Source organism: Oncorhynchus nerka, linkage group LG4 (assembly GCF_034236695.1).
Source record: "Oncorhynchus nerka isolate Pitt River linkage group LG4, Oner_Uvic_2.0, whole genome shotgun sequence".
In the NCBI taxonomy this organism is placed as follows: domain Eukaryota; kingdom Metazoa; phylum Chordata; class Actinopteri; order Salmoniformes; family Salmonidae; genus Oncorhynchus; species Oncorhynchus nerka.
In genome coordinates, this window is record NC_088399.1 from 44,436,334 (window position 1) to 44,456,806 (window position 20,473).

The 20,473-nt window shown below is 40.1% G+C and overlaps 7 protein-coding genes and 2 pseudogenes across 7 annotated transcripts; 1 reads left to right on the plus strand and 8 right to left on the minus strand.

Annotated features, from left to right (window-relative positions):
• Window positions 1-3,532: 3,532 nt before the first annotated feature.
• On the plus strand, window positions 3,533-4,506 carry LOC115128942 (heat shock protein beta-11-like). Its single transcript, XM_029659079.2, has one exon. It carries the CDS (start codon window positions 3,669-3,671, stop codon window positions 4,296-4,298), a length of 630 nt encoding a protein of 209 aa, XP_029514939.1. The 5' UTR covers window positions 3,533-3,668; the 3' UTR covers window positions 4,299-4,506.
• A 2,239-nt stretch (window positions 4,507-6,745) lies between these two features.
• Window positions 6,746-7,626, minus strand: LOC135571287 (heat shock protein 30-like; annotated as a pseudogene).
• Window positions 7,627-8,604: 978 nt separating this feature from the next.
• Window positions 8,605-9,457, minus strand: LOC135571288 (heat shock protein 30-like). Its single transcript, XM_065017069.1, has one exon. The coding sequence runs from the start codon at window positions 9,372-9,374 to the stop codon at window positions 8,730-8,732; it is 645 nt and encodes a 214-aa protein (XP_064873141.1). The 5' UTR covers window positions 9,375-9,457; the 3' UTR covers window positions 8,605-8,729.
• An 864-nt stretch (window positions 9,458-10,321) lies between these two features.
• LOC135571289 (heat shock protein 30-like) lies at window positions 10,322-11,176 on the minus strand. The gene has a single exon (XM_065017070.1). The coding sequence runs from the start codon at window positions 11,168-11,170 to the stop codon at window positions 10,526-10,528; it is 645 nt and encodes a 214-aa protein (XP_064873142.1). The 5' UTR covers window positions 11,171-11,176; the 3' UTR covers window positions 10,322-10,525.
• A 953-nt stretch (window positions 11,177-12,129) lies between these two features.
• LOC135571290 (heat shock protein 30-like) lies at window positions 12,130-13,065 on the minus strand (annotated as a pseudogene).
• A 1,152-nt stretch (window positions 13,066-14,217) lies between these two features.
• On the minus strand, window positions 14,218-14,811 carry LOC135571291 (heat shock protein 30-like). The gene has a single exon (XM_065017071.1). It carries the CDS (start codon window positions 14,764-14,766, stop codon window positions 14,218-14,220), a length of 549 nt encoding a protein of 182 aa, XP_064873143.1. The 5' UTR covers window positions 14,767-14,811.
• A 968-nt stretch (window positions 14,812-15,779) lies between these two features.
• On the minus strand, window positions 15,780-16,560 carry LOC135571292 (heat shock protein 30). The gene has a single exon (XM_065017072.1). The coding sequence runs from the start codon at window positions 16,552-16,554 to the stop codon at window positions 15,910-15,912; it is 645 nt and encodes a 214-aa protein (XP_064873144.1). The 5' UTR covers window positions 16,555-16,560; the 3' UTR covers window positions 15,780-15,909.
• A 1,077-nt stretch (window positions 16,561-17,637) lies between these two features.
• Window positions 17,638-18,427, minus strand: LOC135571293 (heat shock protein 30-like). The gene has a single exon (XM_065017073.1). The coding sequence runs from the start codon at window positions 18,342-18,344 to the stop codon at window positions 17,700-17,702; it is 645 nt and encodes a 214-aa protein (XP_064873145.1). The 5' UTR covers window positions 18,345-18,427; the 3' UTR covers window positions 17,638-17,699.
• A 950-nt stretch (window positions 18,428-19,377) lies between these two features.
• On the minus strand, window positions 19,378-20,214 carry LOC135571407 (heat shock protein 30-like). The gene has a single exon (XM_065017561.1). The coding sequence runs from the start codon at window positions 20,142-20,144 to the stop codon at window positions 19,500-19,502; it is 645 nt and encodes a 214-aa protein (XP_064873633.1). The 5' UTR covers window positions 20,145-20,214; the 3' UTR covers window positions 19,378-19,499.
• Between the last annotated feature and the right edge of the window lie 259 nt (window positions 20,215-20,473).

The window sequence follows — 20,473 nt, forward strand, 5'->3', positions numbered from 1 at the left end:
TTATGGGAGAAGTACTCTTGACCTGGAGTGCTGGGAAACACACAGGCAAGAAAATATACTCAACACAGATAAAGGACTTGGAATATGTGCCCTGCTTCTTCTATTACTGAACAGATAAAGAAAATGACTCATGTGCAGGGTGACACCCAGTGGAGAACTGTGGCAAAAACAGGAATGTTCCTGAAGACACTGGAGCTCCAAGTGGCAGGATAAACACTGAACAAAAATATAAACGCAACATGTAGTGTTAATCACATGTTTCATGAGATTACATTTTTAAAAATACCTGAAAGTTTCCATACACATAAAAAGCTGATTTCTCTCAAATGCATACATTTGTTTACATTTCTGTTAGTGAGCATTTCTCCTTTGCCAAGATAATCCATCCACCTGACAGGTGTGGCATATCAAGAAGCTGATTAAACAGCATGATCATGACACAGGTGTACGTTGTGCTGGGGGAAATGAAAGGCCACTTTAAAATGTGCAGTTTTGTCACACAACACAATGCCACAGATGTCTCAAGTTTTGAGGGAGCATTCAATTGGCATGCTAACTGCAGGAATGTCCACCACAACTGTTGCCAGAGAATATAATTATAATTTCTCTACCACATACTGCCTCCAACGTCGTTTTTGAGAATATGGCTGTACGTCCAATGTTGCGTATATATTTTTGTTCAGCGTAAAAGCTGTGAAACTCCCACTGCTGAGACAGAAACCAATGCAACCAATACAGTGCCATCTCAGAGCAAGAAGATTCAACATTAACTGAAGATGCTGTGCTCCCAGGAAGCTCCACATCGAGGCACCAAATAATCCATTATCTGCTGAGAGAGTGGTGCCCATCAACTGTAGCCTGCATGTGACAATACAACAATCCCTCAGCTCACAGACAGAGGGCAGCACCACAGAAGACAGCACCACAGACACACAGGAAAATGAATAGACAGGCTTCTAATCTTGTTTTTGTTTTTTTGTCATATGTTTTTTATAACATCTCTGGAATTATGTCTTATATGTTTAGTTTTGTGACCCAATAAAAATGTGCAAAATATATGTATTTTTGTGTACCAACAAAAAGCACAAACTGTACTTAATAAGTTTTTAACTTATTTCACATACAATATGTGAAAAGGACCTGCTGTAACCCTAACAAAGGTCTGTGAAAACCCAGATATCTTATGTCAGGCTTCCCCCAACTGACAGTCTGTGGGCCAAATTATTTTACACCTTTTTTTGTTTTTTTTATTTTGTAAACTAAACGGACGTAAAAGACTGTAAAAACTCCAGCAAATCATCTGCAAGTTATTTACATTTTGGAAATCTATTACAAAGTATTACCACGTACGCTGAATATACCAAACATTAGGAACACCCTTTACCCTCAGAACAGCCTCAATTCGTTGGGGCATGGACTCTACAAGGTGTCAAATGTTGACTTCAATGCTTCCCACAGTTGTGTCAAGTTGGCTGGATGTCCTTTGGATGGTGGACCATTCCAGATACACACAGGAAACTGTTGAGCATGAAAAACCCAGCAACATTGTAGTTCTTGACACAAACTGGTACCGCTGGCACCTACTACCATACCCTTTTCAAAGGCAATTAAATATTTTGTCTTACCAATTCACCCTCGGAATGGCACACATACACAATCCATGTGTCAATTGTCTCAAGGCTTAAAAATCCTTCTTTAACTTGTCTCCTCACCTTCATCTACACTGATTGAAGTGGATTTAACAATTGACATCAACAAGGGATCATAGCTTTAACCTGGATTCACCTGGTCAGTCTATGTCATGGAAAGAGCAGGTGTTCTTATGTTTTTGTTTACTCAGTGTTAGCAGATGTGTGGAAACAGGGACGGAACATAGTGTAAAAGGCGATTGGTTTGTCTGTGCAGATTATGATAGCACAAGGGGTTAACCACGTAACTGTGTTTTGTCACAGTCCACACTATAATGTTAGGCTTTTAACTGACTTGCCTAATAAATAAAATGTGCCCTTTCCTGCAAGTTTCCATACAGCTGACTTCCTGCGGATAGTAAAACCAAGGGATGTCTCACATACTGCTGTCACACTCAAACGGATCTTAGCTATACGTCCAGTCTAATGACTAAGTCACACAAAGGCAAGTTTTTATCATGTTAGAAAAAACACTAGCCTATGACAAGAGACAATTTTTTAAGTAGTAAAGCGGGATAGCATGACTAATTTAGTAATTTTCCACAACAGTACAAATGAGTTGTAATTATGTTCCGGGACCCTGACCATCCGCTCAAGAAAAAATCGTCCCGTGGCTGAATTTAGTTGATGATCCCTGTCTCGTGTCATAGTCCTGATTTAGATTCAGCCCTCTAGCTGCTCCTTCAAAATTGTCACGCCCTAACCTTAGAGAGCCTTTTTATTTCTCTATTTGGTTAGGTCAGGGTGTGATTTGGGTGGGCATTCTAGTTGGTCTGTTTCTTTGTTGGCCGGGGATGGCTCACAATCAGAGGCAGCTGTCTATCGTTGTCTCTGATTGGGAATCATACTTAGGCAGCCTTTTTCCCCACATGTGTCTGTGGGTAATTATTTATTTTCTGTGAGTGTTTGTGTGCGCCACGGTTGCGTTCTGTTTCTGTTTACCTTTTTTTTTTTGTGAAGGTTTCACTTCGATTAAAGCTGTGGAATTACATGCACGCTGTGCCTTGGCTCATTTATGACAGGGAGTTTGAAGACAGCGAACGTGACACAAAGGCTCAGTGTGTTTCATCTGATGCCGTGGTTTAGGAAGACAGTAACTCTGTTCCTTAACATTTATTGATCGGACATGGCATTAATCTGTGTCCAGATCAAGTTTCCTTTGAAATATTTAATTAACTTGGAGAAGTTGCTGGAAATAGGATCTTAGCTGTTTTTGTACATTCAAATCGAGCATATTATTACATCATAGATTGTGAGTTATTGTGCACACTATGAATAATTCTTTGGTCATGTGATGTTCTCTCAACAAACACAACACTGTATTTAAAGACAGAGTAAGGAAGCAATGTTGTCAGTGGTGTCAATTTCAGAGTCACATCCAAGAAGATGGTTGAGGGAAATTGAATACTGACTCAAGCTATATTAATACAATATTAATACATTTACTACATGTCATATCAATAAGGGGAAGGGCACTTGTAATTCCTTTTATGTCTGTATCACTTTTAAGGCAGAACCATATGTTATAACTGTTATACTCATGAGTACAGTGATTTCAGGAAAATTTTGGATTTGTTGTCATGGGGGAAAGGTTATTTCATGGACAGACATGACAGCATGACAAAGCAGCTGTTGTAGATTACTTGCTCACTTTGGAGGCTACTCTTATTTAAAGGACGTTATGTGGCCCTGCGACTCTGACCTGCTTCAGTGGCCAATCTGTAAATAGAACAACGATATATCCCTAAGGCATTTGGCAGTCAGACTGCACTATTACCCGGGGCTTGTTTTGGAGAATGACAAAAGTTGCGTAGTCATAACACTCAGACGTTGGAGTCGGAGGAATGCTACTGGAACTTTCCATTGGACAGTATAAAAGCTGTGAGCCCTAGTCTGCTCGGGACAGAAGCTCGCAGAGACACAATCAGGGAGAAGAGACCAACAAAGACTAGCAGAAACGACGCAGATTTGATTTTGAATATGCTTTGCCCCAGCATGATGCAGTCTTCCCTCAACCCAATGAGCCCAATGGGCCCCTTCATGGACTTCCACTGGCCCGTCCGCAGCCTCTGGCCAGAGACCCGGCCTCTCTTCTTCCAGATGGAGCAGGAAATGATGCGAAACATGCAGGAGATGAGGCACAATATGGAATATATGCAACGACTCCACCAAAAGATTTTCGAAGACATTGATGGCCCATTATCTTTAACTGACTTCAAGCCCATCGCTTTCCAGATGGGGAAAGAAAACAACCGCTTTGCCCTGACACTGGACACTAAAGACTTTTCTCCAGCGGATCTGTCTGTCAAGCAGGTGGGCAGGAAGCTGAGAGTCAGTGGGAAGACGGAGAAGAAGCAGGACGACGGGAAAGGCTCCTTCTCTTACAGATGCCAGGAGTTTAAACAGGAGTTTGACTTGCCTGAAGGGGTGAATCCTGAGACAGTCACCTGCTCTTTGAATGATGGACAGCTACAGATTCAGGCACCAAAAGTGGCTGCTGTGACGGAAAGCAATGAGAGAGTGGTTCCTATCACTTGTTTATCAGCAGTAACATCACCCGGGGCTGCCACTGAGAGCACTGCTGTGGAGGCAGAGCCCAAGAAGGACTGATTACGATGACTCATTCATGATATTGCTATAACCATTCATTTTATGTTTGGAAAATAAAAATAACTCCCATGAATACCATCATTTCTGTACTATCTCAATGAAATAACTATTTTGTCAAATTTGATGAATTCAACGTCAATAATTATCAATGGCATGGAATGTAAAGCCAATATTTTAGCATGTTCAATAAAGTTTTTTTTAAATTGTGTCCCTGGAGTGGGTATGCTGGGTATTCCCTGGCCTGGTTTCGCTGCCATTTCAATACATGTCTTGAAAATCAATTAGTGGATTGAAAGACTATGTTTTGATATTATAACAGAGTTGAGTTTTAAAAGAGTAATGTAGTTAGTCAAAATGAGCACAAACAGGTTCCGGGTACATATGTACTGTATGGTCTGTGTGTGTCTATGTTAGTGTCATATTCACACTCTTCAAACTACACTAGAGAATGTCTGAGGGTCACAGGAGTTGAGTGGTAGTAGTGTTCCCACCAGGACTCACGTTGAGGTCACAATGATATCGCTGAAGAGACGCTGCCATAGCTGAACTATTTCTCAACACAATGTAAGTAAAACATTGAGAGGAGTGTAAATACTCTACATCAAAAAGGTGACCAACCAGGAAATGATCCTAGGACATGTAATTGAAATGAAATGTCTGGTGAGGTTTTAATGAACTTACAGGATTTTCCTGATTATGTCAATAATGATTTCCTTATACATGAATAAAAATATGGGCTTGGATCCATCCAAAATGTTAAATATAGTTTCCTCTAGCTAGCATACTGGGGGGGGCGGCAGGGTAGCCTAGTGGTTGGAGCGTTGGACTAGTAACGAGAAGGTTGCAAGATCAAACCCCCGAGCTGACAAGGTACAAATCTGTCGTTCTGCCCCTGAACAGGCAGTTAACCCACTGTTCCTAGGCCGTCATTGAAAATAAGAATTTGTTGACTTGCCTAGTTAAAAAATATTGTAATAGTATCTTTAATTTCAATGAGTGAATTGAACAACTCTATTAGAAGTATACTGAACATTTTATTGTGTAACAAAACGACAGAAAGACATTATTTCACAGACAATCTAATAAAAACATGTAATGACATTTAGAGAATTAATTAGCAAAACAAGATGTTCTATGAATAATACTTGAGGCCAGGCTTTAGGCAATATGTATTTTGTCCATAGACAATTGATACTTGTGTGTCTGTGGTTCTGTCCTCTGTGGTACTGCCCTCTGTCTGTGAGCTGAGGGATTGTGGCATCTTCACACTGAGGCAACAGATGATGGGCACCACTCTCCCAGCTACCTATGATGGCCACCACTCTCCCAGCTATTATTTGGTGCATCAATGTGGAAAGTTAATTTTTGATGAGAAATATTGGTGAGCCAGGGAGCAGGTGATTGTCTCAGGATTCACCCCTTCAGGCAGATAAAACTCTTGCCTTCCCCATCACCCAGCTTCTTCTCTGTTTTCCCACTGACTTTCAGCTTCCTGCCCACCTGCTTGACAGACAGCTCCTCTGGGGAAAAGTCTTTAGTGTCCAGTGGAAGGGCAAAGACCTCTCCATCTTTATCCTGATTGTAGGAGAGTGGTTGGAGGGCCAAACAACCTTTCCTGTCATTGCCACAGTTCTCCACTGGGTGACACACTGCAGGGAAGTGGTGACGTCACTCCAGCCAGCTTCTAAATCAGGTAGTTCAGTAACAAGCTGGATGGAGTCCACAGTCCTGAGATATTAGTGGTGCTGTACTTAAAGCAGGTCAACTATTATTGGTTTCACTGATGAATGATTCACTTAACTTAAATATATTTATGACTTTTAAAAGTATTTTGAACCATATTGCTTTTGACATTTACAGTATTGATGGATCATTAGCAATGCATATTCTGTGACATGCAATAGTATCAGCAAAGTCGAACAAAATTGGACCAAAGATCACAAGCTACGTTTTAAAGAGTTTTCACCACAGGCGTCACTGCAAGAAAGGTCCAAATGTATTTGAACACATTCTAAAATAATCCACGGAGAAATCATATTTTTTAGAAAGAAATTCAGATTGTACAGCGTTATGAAATTGGTCATGTGTCGATTTTATGTTCCTATAACATTGTTGAAAACAGATTTTTTTTTTTGTCTGGCATTATGTTTATCATATATTTACGTATGTTTTTTAATAACTAAAAACAATCTTTTCTAGTTGTGGAAACTATTCACTCACATTCAATGGTCTAAAACAGGACACTTGCTCAAAAAGGTCTACATTGCAAATCCTGACAAGTCCACATGACATTTGTTTTCAGAAGTCAGGTTTATAAACATGTCATAAACATGTTAGAATCAGAACATTTTCAGGAGAGCTTTTTGAATATGAAATTTATTGAAAATGATAATTGAACAATTTCAGGCCAGTAAGCCTTTTGGAAAGTTAACTTTTGATGAGAGATAGATAATGGTCATTATGTTGATATCCATTGAAGAGATCATAACAACTGCAAAATTCTGCATTTTTTAAATATTTTATTGATTAAATTAAAAAGCATATCATACTGATTGTTACAAGATATGAAATGTAAATGCATACAGTCTCAAAACATGAAAAATATGTATTAGAAAATGTCTCATCCAGTGAAATAAAAATCAGTCCTCATGTGAAACTCTGTTCTCTTGTTTCTTCTGTGTGTCGGTGATGCTTCCCTCTGTCTTTGACAGGAATTGTGGGGTTTCCACATCCAGGCTACAGTTGATGGTAACCACTCTCTCTGCCACCTCCTCCTCACCAGATAATGGATTCTTTGATGCCTGAATGTGGAGTTTCCGTCATGAGCCAGGGAGCAGGTGACTGTCTCAGGATTCACCTTTTCAGGCAGATCAAACTCTTGTCTGAACTCTTGGCATCTGTAAGAGTAGGAGCCTTCCCCATCATCCAGCTTCTTCTCTGTCTTCCCACTGACTTTCAGCTTCCTGCCCACCTGCTTGACAGACAGCTCCTCTGGGGAAAAGTCTTTAGTGTCCAGTGTCAGGGCAAAGCCCTCTCCATCTTTATCCAGCTTGTAGGAGACTGGTTGGATGGTCAAAGAGGATGGGACATTGTCCAACTCTTCAAAGATGTGCTGCTGGAGATGTGCCATCAGATCCAGACTGCTCTTGACTTCTAGCAGGTTTCTCTGCAGTAGATCCCGCTGGCTGAGAAGAGGTCGGACCTCTGGCCATAGACTGCGCACAGGCCAGTAGAAGTCCATCAATGGGCTGAGGGAAGACTGGAATCCTCGGGAACACAGCATCTTCAGTCAATGTTGAGTGTTGAGTCTTGTGTGATCAGTGTTGGATGTATTGGTTTCTGTCTCGGCAGGGGAGTTTCACAGCTTTTATATGCTGCCACTTGGAGCTCCAGTGTCTTCAGGAACTTTCCTGTCATTGCCACAGTTCTCCACTGGGTGACACACTGCAGGGAAGTGGTGACGTCACTCCAGCCAGCTTCTAAATCAGGTAGTTCAGTAACAAGCTGGATGGAGTCCACAGTCCTGAGATATTAGTGGTGCTGTACTTAAAGCAGGTCAACTATTATTGGTTTCACTGATGAATGATTCACTTAACTTAAATATATTTATGACTTTTAAAAGTATTTTGAACCATATTGCTTTTGACATTTACAGTATTGATGGATCATTAGCAATGCATATTCTGTGACATGCAATAGTATCAGCAAAGTCGAACAAAATTGGACCAAAGATCACAAGCTACGTTTTAAAGAGTTTTCACCACAGGCGTCACTGCAAGAAAGGTCCAAATGTATTTGAACACATTCTAAAATAATCCACGGAGAAATCATATTTTTTAGAAAGAAATTCAGATTGTACAGCGTTATGAAATTGGTCATGTGTCGATTTTATGTTCCTATAACATTGTTGAAAACAGATTTTTTTTTGTCTGGCATTATGTTTATCATATATTTACGTATGTTTTTTAATAACTAAAAACAATCTTTTCTAGTTGTGGAAACTATTCACTCACATTCAATGGTCTAAAACAGGACACTTGCTCAAAAAGGTCTACATTGCAAATCCTGACAAGTCCACATGACATTTGTTTTCAGAAGTCAGGTTTATAAACATGTCATAAACATGTTAGAATCAGAACATTTTCAGGAGAGCTTTTTGAATATGAAATTTATTGAAAATGATAATTGAACAATTTCAGGCCAGTAAGCCTTTTGGAAAGTTAACTTTTGATGAGAGATAGATAATGGTCATTATGTTGATATCCATTGAAGAGATCATAACAACTGCAAAATTCTGCATTTTTAAATATTTTATTGATTAAATTAAAAAGCATATCATACTGATTTTTACAAGATATGAAATGTAAATGCATACAGTCTCAAAACATGAAAAATATGTATTAGAAAATGTCTCATCCAGTGAAATAAAAATCAGTCCTCATGTGAAACTCTGTTCTCTTGTTTCTTCTGTGTGTCGGTGATGCTTCCCTCTGTCTTTGACAGGAATTGTGGGGTTTCCACATCCAGGCTACAGTTGATGGTAACCACTCTCTCTGCCACCTCCTCCTCACCAGATAATGGATTCTTTGATGCCTGAATGTGGAGTTTCCCGTCATGAGCCAGGGAGCAGGTGACTGTCTCAGGATTCACCTTTTCAGGCAGATCAAACTCTTGTCTGAACTCTTGGCATCTGTAAGAGTAGGAGCCTTCCCCATCATCCAGCTTCTTCTCTGTCTTCCCACTGACTTTCAGCTTCCTGCCCACCTGCTTGACAGACAGCTCCTCTGGGGAAAAGTCTTTAGTGTCCAGTGTCAGGGCAAAGCCCTCTCCATCTTTATCCAGCTTGTAGGAGACTGGTTGGATGGTCAAAGAGGATGGGACATTGTCCAACTCTTCAAAGATGTGCTGCTGGAGATGTGCCATCAGATCCAGACTGCTCTTGACTTCTAGCAGGTTTCTCTGCAGTAGATCCCGCTGGCTGAGAAGAGGTCGGACCTCTGGCCATAGACTGCGCACAGGCCAGTAGAAGTCCATCAATGGGCTGAGGGAAGACTGGAATCCTCGGGAACACAGCATCTTCAGTCAATGTTGAGTGTTGAGTCTTGTGTGATCAGTGTTGGATGTATTGGTTTCTGTCTCGGCAGGGGGAGTTTCACAGCTTTTATATGCTGCCACTTGGAGCTCCAGTGTCTTCAGGAACTTTCCTGTCATTGCCACAGTTCTCCACTGGGTGACACACTGCAGGGAAGTGGTGACGTCACTCCAGCCAGCTTCTAAATCAGGTAGTTCAGTAACAAGCTGGATGGAGTCCACAGTCCTGAGATATTAGTGGTGCTGTACTTAAAGCAGGTCAACTATTATTGGTTTCACTGATGAATGATTCACTTAACTTAAATATATTTATGACTTTTAAAAGTATTTTGAACCATATTGCTTTTGACATTTACAGTATTGATGGATCATTAGCAATGCATATTCTGTGACATGCAATAGTATCAGCAAAGTCGAACAAAATTGGACCAAAGATCACAAGCTACGTTTTAAAGAGTTTTCACCACAGGCGTCACTGCAAGAAAGGTCCAAATGTATTTGAACACATTCTAAAATAATCCACGGAGAAATCATATTTTTTAGAAAGAAATTCAGATTGTACAGCGTTATGAAATTGGTCATGTGTCGATTTTATGTTCCTATAACATTGTTGAAAACAGATTTTTTTTTTGTCTGGCATTATGTTTATCATATATTTACGTATGTTTTTTAATAACTAAAAACAATCTTTTCTAGTTGTGGAAACTATTCACTCACATTCAATGGTCTAAAACAGGACACTTGCTCAAAAAGGTCTACATTGCAAATCCTGACAAGTCCACATGACATTTGTTTTCAGAAGTCAGGTTTATAAACATGTCATAAACATGTTAGAATCAGAACATTTTCAGGAGAGCTTTTTGAATATGGAATTTATTGAAAATGATAATTGAACAATTTCAGGCCAGTAAGCCTTTTGGAAAGTTAACTTTTGATGAGAGATAGATAATGGTCATTATGTTGATATCCATTGAAGAGATCATAACAACTGCAAAATTCTGCATTTTTTAAATATTTTATTGATTAAATTAAAAAGCATATCATACTGATTGTTACAAGATATGAAATGTAAATGCATACAGTCTCAAAACATGAAAAATATGTATTAGAAAATGTCTCATCCAGTGAAATAAAAATCAGTCCTCATGTGAAACTCTGTTCTCTTGTTTCTTCTGTGTGTCGGTGATGCTTCCCTCTGTCTTTGACAGGAATTGTGGGGTTTCCACATCCAGGCTACAGTTGATGGTAACCACTCTCTCTGCCACCTCCTCCTCACCAGATAATGGATTCTTTGATGCCTGAATGTGGAGTTTCCCGTCATGAGCCAGGGAGCAGGTGACTGTCTCAGGATTCACCTTTTCAGGCAGATCAAACTCTTGTCTGAACTCTTGGCATCTGTAAGAGTAGGAGCCTTCCCCATCATCCAGCTTCTTCTCTGTCTTCCCACTGACTTTCAGCTTCCTGCCCACCTGCTTGACAGACAGCTCCTCTGGGGAAAAGTCTTTAGTGTCCAGTGTCAGGGCAAAGCCCTCTCCATCTTTATCCAGCTTGTAGGAGACTGGTTGGATGGTCAAAGAGGATGGGACATTGTCCAACTCTTCAAAGATGTGCTGCTGGAGATGTGCCATCAGATCCAGACTGCTCTTGACTTCTAGCAGGTTTCTCTGCAGTAGATCCCGCTGGCTGAGAAGAGGTCGGACCTCTGGCCATAGACTGCGCACAGGCCAGTAGAAGTCCATCAATGGGCTGAGGGAAGACTGGAATCCTCGGGAACACAGCATCTTCAGTCAATGTTGAGTGTTGAGTCTTGTGTGATCAGTGTTGGATGTATTGGTTTCTGTCTCGGCAGGGGAGTTTCACAGCTTTTATATGCTGCCACTTGGAGCTCCAGTGTCTTCAGGAACTTTCCTGTCATTGCCACAGTTCTCCACTGGGTGACACACTGCAGGGAAGTGGTGACGTCACTCCAGCCAGCTTCTAAATCAGGTAGTTCAGTAACAAGCTGGATGGAGTCCACAGTCCTGAGATATTAGTGGTGCTGTACTTAAAGCAGGTCAACTATTATTGGTTTCACTGATGAATGATTCACTTAACTTAAATATATTTATGACTTTTAAAAGTATTTTGAACCATATTGCTTTTGACATTTACAGTATTGATGGATCATTAGCAATGCATATTCTGTGACATGCAATAGTATCAGCAAAGTCGAACAAAATTGGACCAAAGATCACAAGCTACGTTTTAAAGAGTTTTCACCACAGGCGTCACTGCAAGAAAGGTCCAAATGTATTTGAACACATTCTAAAATAATCCACGGAGAAATCATATTTTTTAGAAAGAAATTCAGATTGTACAGCGTTATGAAATTGGTCATGTGTCGATTTTATGTTCCTATAACATTGTTGAAAACAGATTTTTTTTTTTGTCTGGCATTATGTTTATCATATATTTACGTATGTTTTTTAATAACTAAAAACAATCTTTTCTAGTTGTGGAAACTATTCACTCACATTCAATGGTCTAAAACAGGACACTTGCTCAAAAAGGTCTACATTGCAAATCCTGACAAGTCCACATGACATTTGTTTTCAGAAGTCAGGTTTATAAACATGTCATAAACATGTTAGAATCAGAACATTTTCAGGAGAGCTTTTTGAATATGAAATTTATTGAAAATGATAATTGAACAATTTCAGGCCAGTAAGCCTTTTGGAAAGTTAACTTTTGATGAGAGATAGATAATGGTCATTATGTTGATATCCATTGAAGAGATCATAACAACTGCAAAATTCTGCATTTTTTAAATATTTTATTGATTAAATTAAAAAGCATATCATACTGATTGTTACAAGATATGAAATGTAAATGCATACAGTCTCAAAACATGAAAAATATGTATTAGAAAATGTCTCATCCAGTGAAATAAAAATCAGTCCTCATGTGAAACTCTGTTCTCTTGTTTCTTCTGTGTGTCGGTGATGCTTCCCTCTGTCTTTGACAGGAATTGTGGGGTTTCCACATCCAGGCTACAGTTGATGGTAACCACTCTCTCTGCCACCTCCTCCTCACCAGATAATGGATTCTTTGATGCCTGAATGTGGAGTTTCCGTCATGAGCCAGGGAGCAGGTGACTGTCTCAGGATTCACCTTTTCAGGCAGATCAAACTCTTGTCTGAACTCTTGGCATCTGTAAGAGTAGGAGCCTTCCCCATCATCCAGCTTCTTCTCTGTCTTCCCACTGACTTTCAGCTTCCTGCCCACCTGCTTGACAGACAGCTCCTCTGGGGAAAAGTCTTTAGTGTCCAGTGTCAGGGCAAAGCCCTCTCCATCTTTATCCAGCTTGTAGGAGACTGGTTGGATGGTCAAAGAGGATGGGACATTGTCCAACTCTTCAAAGATGTGCTGCTGGAGATGTGCCATCAGATCCAGACTGCTCTTGACTTCTAGCAGGTTTCTCTGCAGTAGATCCCGCTGGCTGAGAAGAGGTCGGACCTCTGGCCATAGACTGCGCACAGGCCAGTAGAAGTCCATCAATGGGCTGAGGGAAGACTGGAATCCTCGGGAACACAGCATCTTCAGTCAATGTTGAGTGTTGAGTCTTGTGTGATCAGTGTTGGATGTATTGGTTTCTGTCTCGGCAGGGGGAGTTTCACAGCTTTTATATGCTGCCACTTGGAGCTCCACAGTGTCTTCAGGAACTTTCCTGTCATTGCCACAGTTCTCCACTGGGTGACACACTGCAGGGAAGTGGTGACGTCACTCCAGCCAGCTTCTAAATCAGGTAGTTCAGTAACAAGCTGGATGGAGTCCACAGTCCTGAGATATTAGTGGTGCTGTACTTAAAGCAGGTCAACTATTATTGGTTTCACTGATGAATGATTCACTTAACTTAAATATATTTATGACTTTTAAAAGTATTTTGAACCATATTGCTTTTGACATTTACAGTATTGATGGATCATTAGCAATGCATATTCTGTGACATGCAATAGTATCAGCAAAGTCGAACAAAATTGCACAAAAGATCACAAGCTACGTTTTAAAGAGTTTTCACCACAGGCGTCACTGCAAGAAAGGTCCAAATGTATTTGAACACATTCTAAAATAATCCACGGAGAAATCATATTTTTTAGAAAGAAATTCAGATTGTACAGCGTTATGAAATTGGTCATGTGTCGATTTTATGTTCCTATAACATTGTTGAAAACAGATTTTTTGTTGTTGTCTGGCATTATGTTTATCATATATTTACGTATGTTTTTTAATAACTAAAAACAATATTTTCTAGTTGTGGAAACTATTCACTCACATTCAATGATCTAAAACAGGACACTTGCTCAAAAAGATCTACATTGCAAATCCTGACAAGTCCACATGACATTTGTTTTCAGAAGTCAGGTTTATAAACATGTCATAAACATGTTAGAATCAGAACATTTTCAGGAGAGCTTTTTGAATATGGAATTTATTGAAAATGATAATTGAAAAGTTTCAGGCCAGTGAGCCTTTTGGAAAGTTAACTTTTGATGAGAGATAGATAATGGTCATTATGTTGATATCCATTGAAGAGATCATAACAACTGCAAAATTCTGCATTTTTAAATATTTTATTGATTAAATTAAAAAAGCATATCATATTGATTGTTACAAGATATGAAATGTAAATGCATACAGTCTCAAAACATGAAAAATATGTATTAGAAAATGTCTCATCCAGTGAAATAAAAATCAGTCCTCATGTGAAACTCTGTTCTCTTGTTTCTTCTGTGTGTCGGTGATGCTTCCCTCTGTCTTTGACAGGAATTGTGGGGTTTCCACATCCAGGCTACAGTTGATGGGCAACCACTCTCTCTGCCACCTCCTCCTCACCAGATAATGGATTCTTTGATGCCTGAATGTGGAGTTTCCCGTCATGAGCCAGGGAGCAGGTGACTGTCTCAGGATTCACCTTTTCAGGCAGATCAAACTCTTGTCTGAACTCTTGGCATCTGTAAGAGTAGGAGCCTTCCCCATCATCCAGCTTCTTCTCTGTCTTCCCACTGACTTTCAGCTTCCTGCCCACCTGCTTGACAGACAGCTCCTCTGGGGAAAAGTCTTTAGTGTCCAGTGTCAGGGCAAAGCCCTCTCCATCTTTATCCAGCTTGTAGGAGACTGGTTGGATGGTCAAAGAGGATGGGACATTGTCCAACTCTTCAAAGATGTGCTGCTGGAGATGTGCCATCAGATCCAGACTGCTCTTGACTTCTAGCAGGTTTCTCTGCAGTAGATCCCGCTGGCTGAGAAGAGGTCGGACCTCTGGCCATAGACTGCGCACAGGCCAGTAGAAGTCCATCAATGGGCTGAGGGAAGACTGGAATCCTCGGGAACACAGCATCTTCAGTCAATGTTGAGTGTTGAGTCTTGTGTGATCAGTGTTGGATGTATTGGTTTCTGTCTCGGCAGGGGGGAGTTTCACAGCTTTTATATGCTGCCACTTGGAGCTCCAGCGTCTTCAGGAACTTTCCTGTCATTGCCACAGTTCTCCACTGGGTGACACACTGCAGGGAAGTGGTGACGTCACTCCAGCCAGCTTCTAAATCAGGTAGTTCAGTAACAAGCTGGATGGAGTCTACAGTCCTGAGATATTAGTGGTGCTGTACTTAAAGCAGGTAAACTATTATTGGTTTCACTGATGAATGATTCACTTAACTTAAATATATTTATGACTTTTAAAAGTATTTTGAACCATATTGCTTTTGACATTTACAGTATTGATGGATCATTAGCAATGCATATTCTGTGACATGCAATAGTATCAGCAAAGTCGAACAAAATTGCACAAAAGATCACAAGCTACGTTTTAATGAGTTTTCACCACATTGCAAGAAAGGTCCAAATGTATTTGAACACATTCTAAAACAATCCACGGAGAAATCATATTTTTTAGAAAGAAATTCAGATTGTACAGCATTATGAAATTGGTCATGTGTCGATTTTATGTTCCTATAACATTGTTGAAAACAGATTTTTTGTTGTTGTCTGGCATTATGTTTATCATATATTTACGTATGTTTTTTAATAACTAAAAACAATATTTTCTAGTTGTGGAAACAATTCACTCACATTCAATGATCTAAAACAGGACACTTGCTCAAAAAGATCTACATTGCAAATCCTGACAAGTCCACATGACATTTGTTTTCAGAAGTCAGGTTTATAAACATGTCATAAACATGTTAGAATCAGAACATTTTCAGGAGAGCTTTTTGAATATGGAATTTATTGAAAATGATAATTGAAAAGTTTCAGGCCAGTGAGCCTTTTGGAAAGTTAACTTTTGATGAGAAATAATGGTCATTATGTTGATATCCATTGAAGAGATCATAACAACTGCAAAATTCTGAATTTTTAAAATATTTTATTGATTAAATTAAAAAGCATATCATATTGATTGTTACAAGATATGAAATGTAAATGCATACAGTCTCAAAACATGAAAAATATGTATTAGAAAATGTTTCATTCAGTGAAATACAAATCAGCCCTCATGTGAAATGGTGTTCTCTTGTTTCTTCTGTGTGTCGGTGATGCTTCCCTCTGTCTTTGACAGGAATTGTGGGGTTTTCACATCCAGGCTACAGTTGATGGGCACCACTCTCTCTGCCACCTCCTCCTCACCAGATAATGGATTCTTTGATGCCTGAATGTGGAGTTTCCCGTCATGAGCCAGGGAGCAGGTGACTGTCTCAGGATTCACCTTTTCAGGCAGATCAAACTCTTGTCTGAACTCTTGGCATCTGTAAGAGTAGGAGCCTTCCCCATCATCCAGCTTCTTCTCTGTCTTCCCACTGACTTTCAGCTTCCTGCCCACCTGCTTGACAGACAGCTCCTCTGGGGAAAAGTCTTTAGTGTCCAGTGTCAGGGCAAAGCCCTCTCCATCTTTATCCAGCTTGTAGGAGACTGGTTGGATGGTCAAAGAGGATGGGACATTGTCCAACTCTTCAAAGATGTGCTGCTGGAGATGTGCCATCAGATCCAGACTGCTCTTGACTTCTAGCAGGTTTCTCTGCAGTAGATCCCGCTGGCTGAGAAGAGGTCGGACCTCTGGCCATAGACTGCGCACAGGCCAGTAGAAGTCCATCAATGGGCTGAGGGAAGACTGGAATCCTCGGGAACACAGCATCTTCAGTCAATGTTGAGTGTTGAGTCTTGTGTGATCAGTGTTGGATGTATTGGTTTCTGTCTCGGCAGGGGGAGTTCACAGCTTTTATATGCTGCCACTTGGAGCTCCAGTGTCTTCAGGAACGTTCCTGTCATTGCCACAGTTCTCCACTGGGTGACACACTGCAGGGAAGTGGTGACGTCACTCCAGCCAGCTTCTAAATCAGGTAGTTCAGTAACAAGCTGGATGGAGTCTACAGTCCTGAGATATTAGTGGTGCTGTACTTAAAGCAGGTCACCTTTTATTGGTTTCACTGATGAATGATTCACTTAAATTAAATATATTTATGACTTTTAAAAGTATTTTGAACCATATTGCTTTTGACATTTACAGTATTGATGGATCATTAGCAATGCATATTCTGTGACATGCAATAGTATCAGCAAAGTCGAACAAAATTGCACAAAAGATCACAAGCTACGTTTTAATGAGTTTTCACCACATTGCAAGAAAGGTCCAAATGTATTTGAACACATTCTAAAATAATCCACGGAGAAATCATATTTTTTAGAAAGAAATTCAGATTGTACAGCATTATGAAATTGGTCATGTGTCGATTTTATGTTCCTATAACATTGTTGAAAACAGATTTTTTGTTGTTGTCTGGCATTATGTTTATCATATATTTACGTATGTTTTTTAATAACTAAAAACAATATTTTCTAGTTGTGGAAACTATTCACTCACATTCAATGATCTAAAACAGGACACTTGCTCAAAAAGATCTACATTGCAAATCCTGACAAGTCCACATGACATTTGTTTTCAGAAGTCAGGTTTATAAACATGTCATAAACATGTTAGAATCAGAACATTTTCAGGAGAGCTTTTTGAATATGGAATTTATTGAAAATGATAATTGAAAAGTTTCAGGCCAGTGAGCCTTTTGGAAAGTTAACTTTTGATGAGAGATAGATAATGGTCATTATGTTGATATCCATTGAAGAGATCATAACAACTGCAAAATTCTGCATTTTTTAAATATTTTATTGATTAAATTAAAAAGCATATCATATTGATTGTTACAAGATATGAAATGTAAATGCATACAGTCTCAAAACATGAAAAATATGTATTAGAAAATGTCTCATCCAGTGAAATAAAAATCAGTCCTCATGTGAAACGCTGTTCTCTTGTTTCTTCTGTGTGTCGGTGATGCTTCCCTCTGTCTTTGACAGGAATTGTGGGGTTTCCACATCCAGGCTACAGTTGATGGGAACCACTCTCTCTGCCACCTCCTCCTCACCAGATAATGGATTATTTGATGCCTGAATGTGGAGTTTCCCGTCATGAGCCAGGGAGCAGGTGACTGTCTCAGGATTCACCTTTTCAGGCAGATCAAACTCTTGTCTGAACTCTTGGCATCTGTAAGAGTAGGAGCCTTCCCCATCATCCAGCTTCTTCTCTGTCTTCCCACTGACTTTCAGCTTCCTGCCCACCTGCTTGACAGACAGCTCCTCTGGGGAAAAGTCTTTAGTGTCCAGTGTCAGGGCAAAGCCCTCTCCATCTTTATCCAGCTTGTAGGAGACTGGTTGGATGGTCAAAGAGGATGGGACATTGTCCAACTCTTCAAAGATGTGCTGCTGGAGATGTGCCATCAGATCCAGACTGCTCTTGACTTCTAGCAGGTTTCTCTGCAGTAGATCCCGCTGGCTGAGAAGAGGTCGGACCTCTGGCCATAGACTGCGCACAGGCCAGTAGAAGTCCATCAATGGGCTGAGGGAAGACTGGAATCCTCGGGAACACAGCATCTTCAGTCAATGTTGAGTGTTGAGTCTTGTGTGATCAGTGTTGGATGTATTGGTTTCTGTCTCGGCAGGGGGAGTTTCACAGCTTTTATATGCTGCCACTTGGAGCTCCAGCGTCTTCAGGAACTTTCCTGTCATTGCCACAGTTCTCCACTGGGTGACACACTGCAGGGAAGTGGTGACGTCACTCCAGCCAGCTTCTAAATCAGGTAGTTCAGTAACAAGCTGGATGGAGTCCACAGTCCTGAGATATTAGTGGTGCTGTACTTAAAGCAGGTCAACTATTATTGGTTTCACTGATGAATGATTCACTTAACTTAAATATATTTATGACTTTTAAAAGTATTTTGAACCATATTGCTTTTGACATTTACATTATTGATGGATCATTAGCAATGCATATTCTGTGACATGCAATAGTATCAGCAAAGTCAAACAAAATTGCACAAAAGATCACAAGCTACGTTTTAAAGAGTTTTCACCACAGGCCTCATTGCAAGAAAGGTCCAAATGTATTTGAACACATTCGAAAATCATCCATGGAGAAATATTTTTTTTTTTTTTAAGAAATTCAGATTGTACAGCGTTATGAAATTGGTCATGTGTCGATTTTATGTTCCTATAACATTGTTGAAAACAGATGTTTTGTTGTTGTCTGGCATTATGTTTATCATATATTTACGTCTGGTTTTTAATAACTAAAAACAATATTTTCTAGTTGTGGAAACTATTCACTCACATTCAATGATCTAAAACAGGACACTTGCTCAAAAAGGTCTACATTGCAAATCCTGACAAGTCCACATGACATTTGTTTTCAGAAGTCAGGTTTATAAACATGTCATAAACATGTTAGAATCAGAACATTTTCAGGAGAGCTTTTTGAATATGGAATTTATTGAAAATGATAATTGAACAATTTCAGGCCAGTAAGCCTTTTGGAAAGTTAACTTTTGATGAGAGATAGATAATGGTCATTATGTTGATATCCATTGAAGAGATCATAACAACTGCAAAATTCTGAATTTTTAAAATATTTTATTGATTAAATTAAAAAGCATATCATATTGATTGTTACAAGATATGAAATGTAAATGCATACACTCTCAAAACATGAAAAATATGTATTAGAAAATGTTTCATTCAGTGAAATACAAATCAGCCCTCATGTGAAATGGTGTTCTCTTGTTTCTTCTGTGTGTCGGTGATGCTTCCCTCTGTCTTTGACAGGAATTGTGGGGTTTTCACATCCAGGCTACAGTTGATGGGCACCACTCTCTCTGCCACCTCCTCCTCACCAGATAATGGATTCTTTGGCGCCTGAATGTGGAGCTTCCCGTCATGAGCCAGGGAGCAGGTGACTGTTTCAGGATTCACTTTTTCAGGCAGATCAAACTCTTGTCTGAACTCTTGGCATCTGTAAGAGTAGGAGCCTTCCCCATCACCCAGCTTCTTCTCTTTCTTCCCACTGACTTTCAGCTTCCTGCCCACCTGCTTGACAGACAGCTCCTCTGGGGAAAAGTCTTTAGTGTCCAGTGTCAGGGCAAAGCCCTCTCCATCTTTATCCAGCTTGTAGGAGACTGGTTGGATGGTCAAAGAGGATGGGACATTGTCCAACTCTTCAAAGATGTGCTGCTGGAGATGTGCCATCAGATCCAGACTGCTCTTGATCTCTAGCAGGTTTCTCTGCAGTAGATCCCGCTGGCTGAGAAGAGGTCGGACCTCTGGCCATAGACTGCGCACAGGCCAGTAGAAGTCCATCAATGGGCTGAGGGAAGACTGGAATCCTCGGGAACACAGCATCTTCAGTCAATGTTGAGTTTTGAGTCTTGTGTGTTCAGTGTTGGATGTATTGGTTTCTGTCTCGGCAGGGGGAGTTTCACAGCTTTTATATGCTGCCACTTGGAGCTCCAGTGTCTTCAGGAACTTTCCTGTCATTGCCACAGTTCTCCACTGGGTGACACACTGCAGGGAAGTGGTGACGTCCCTCCAGCCAGCTTCTTAATTAGGTAGTTCAGTAACAAGCTGGATGGAGTCTACAGTCCTGTGATATTAGTGGTGCTGTACTTAAAGCAGGTCACCTTTTATTGGTTTCACTGATGAATGATTCACTTAACTTAAATATATTTATG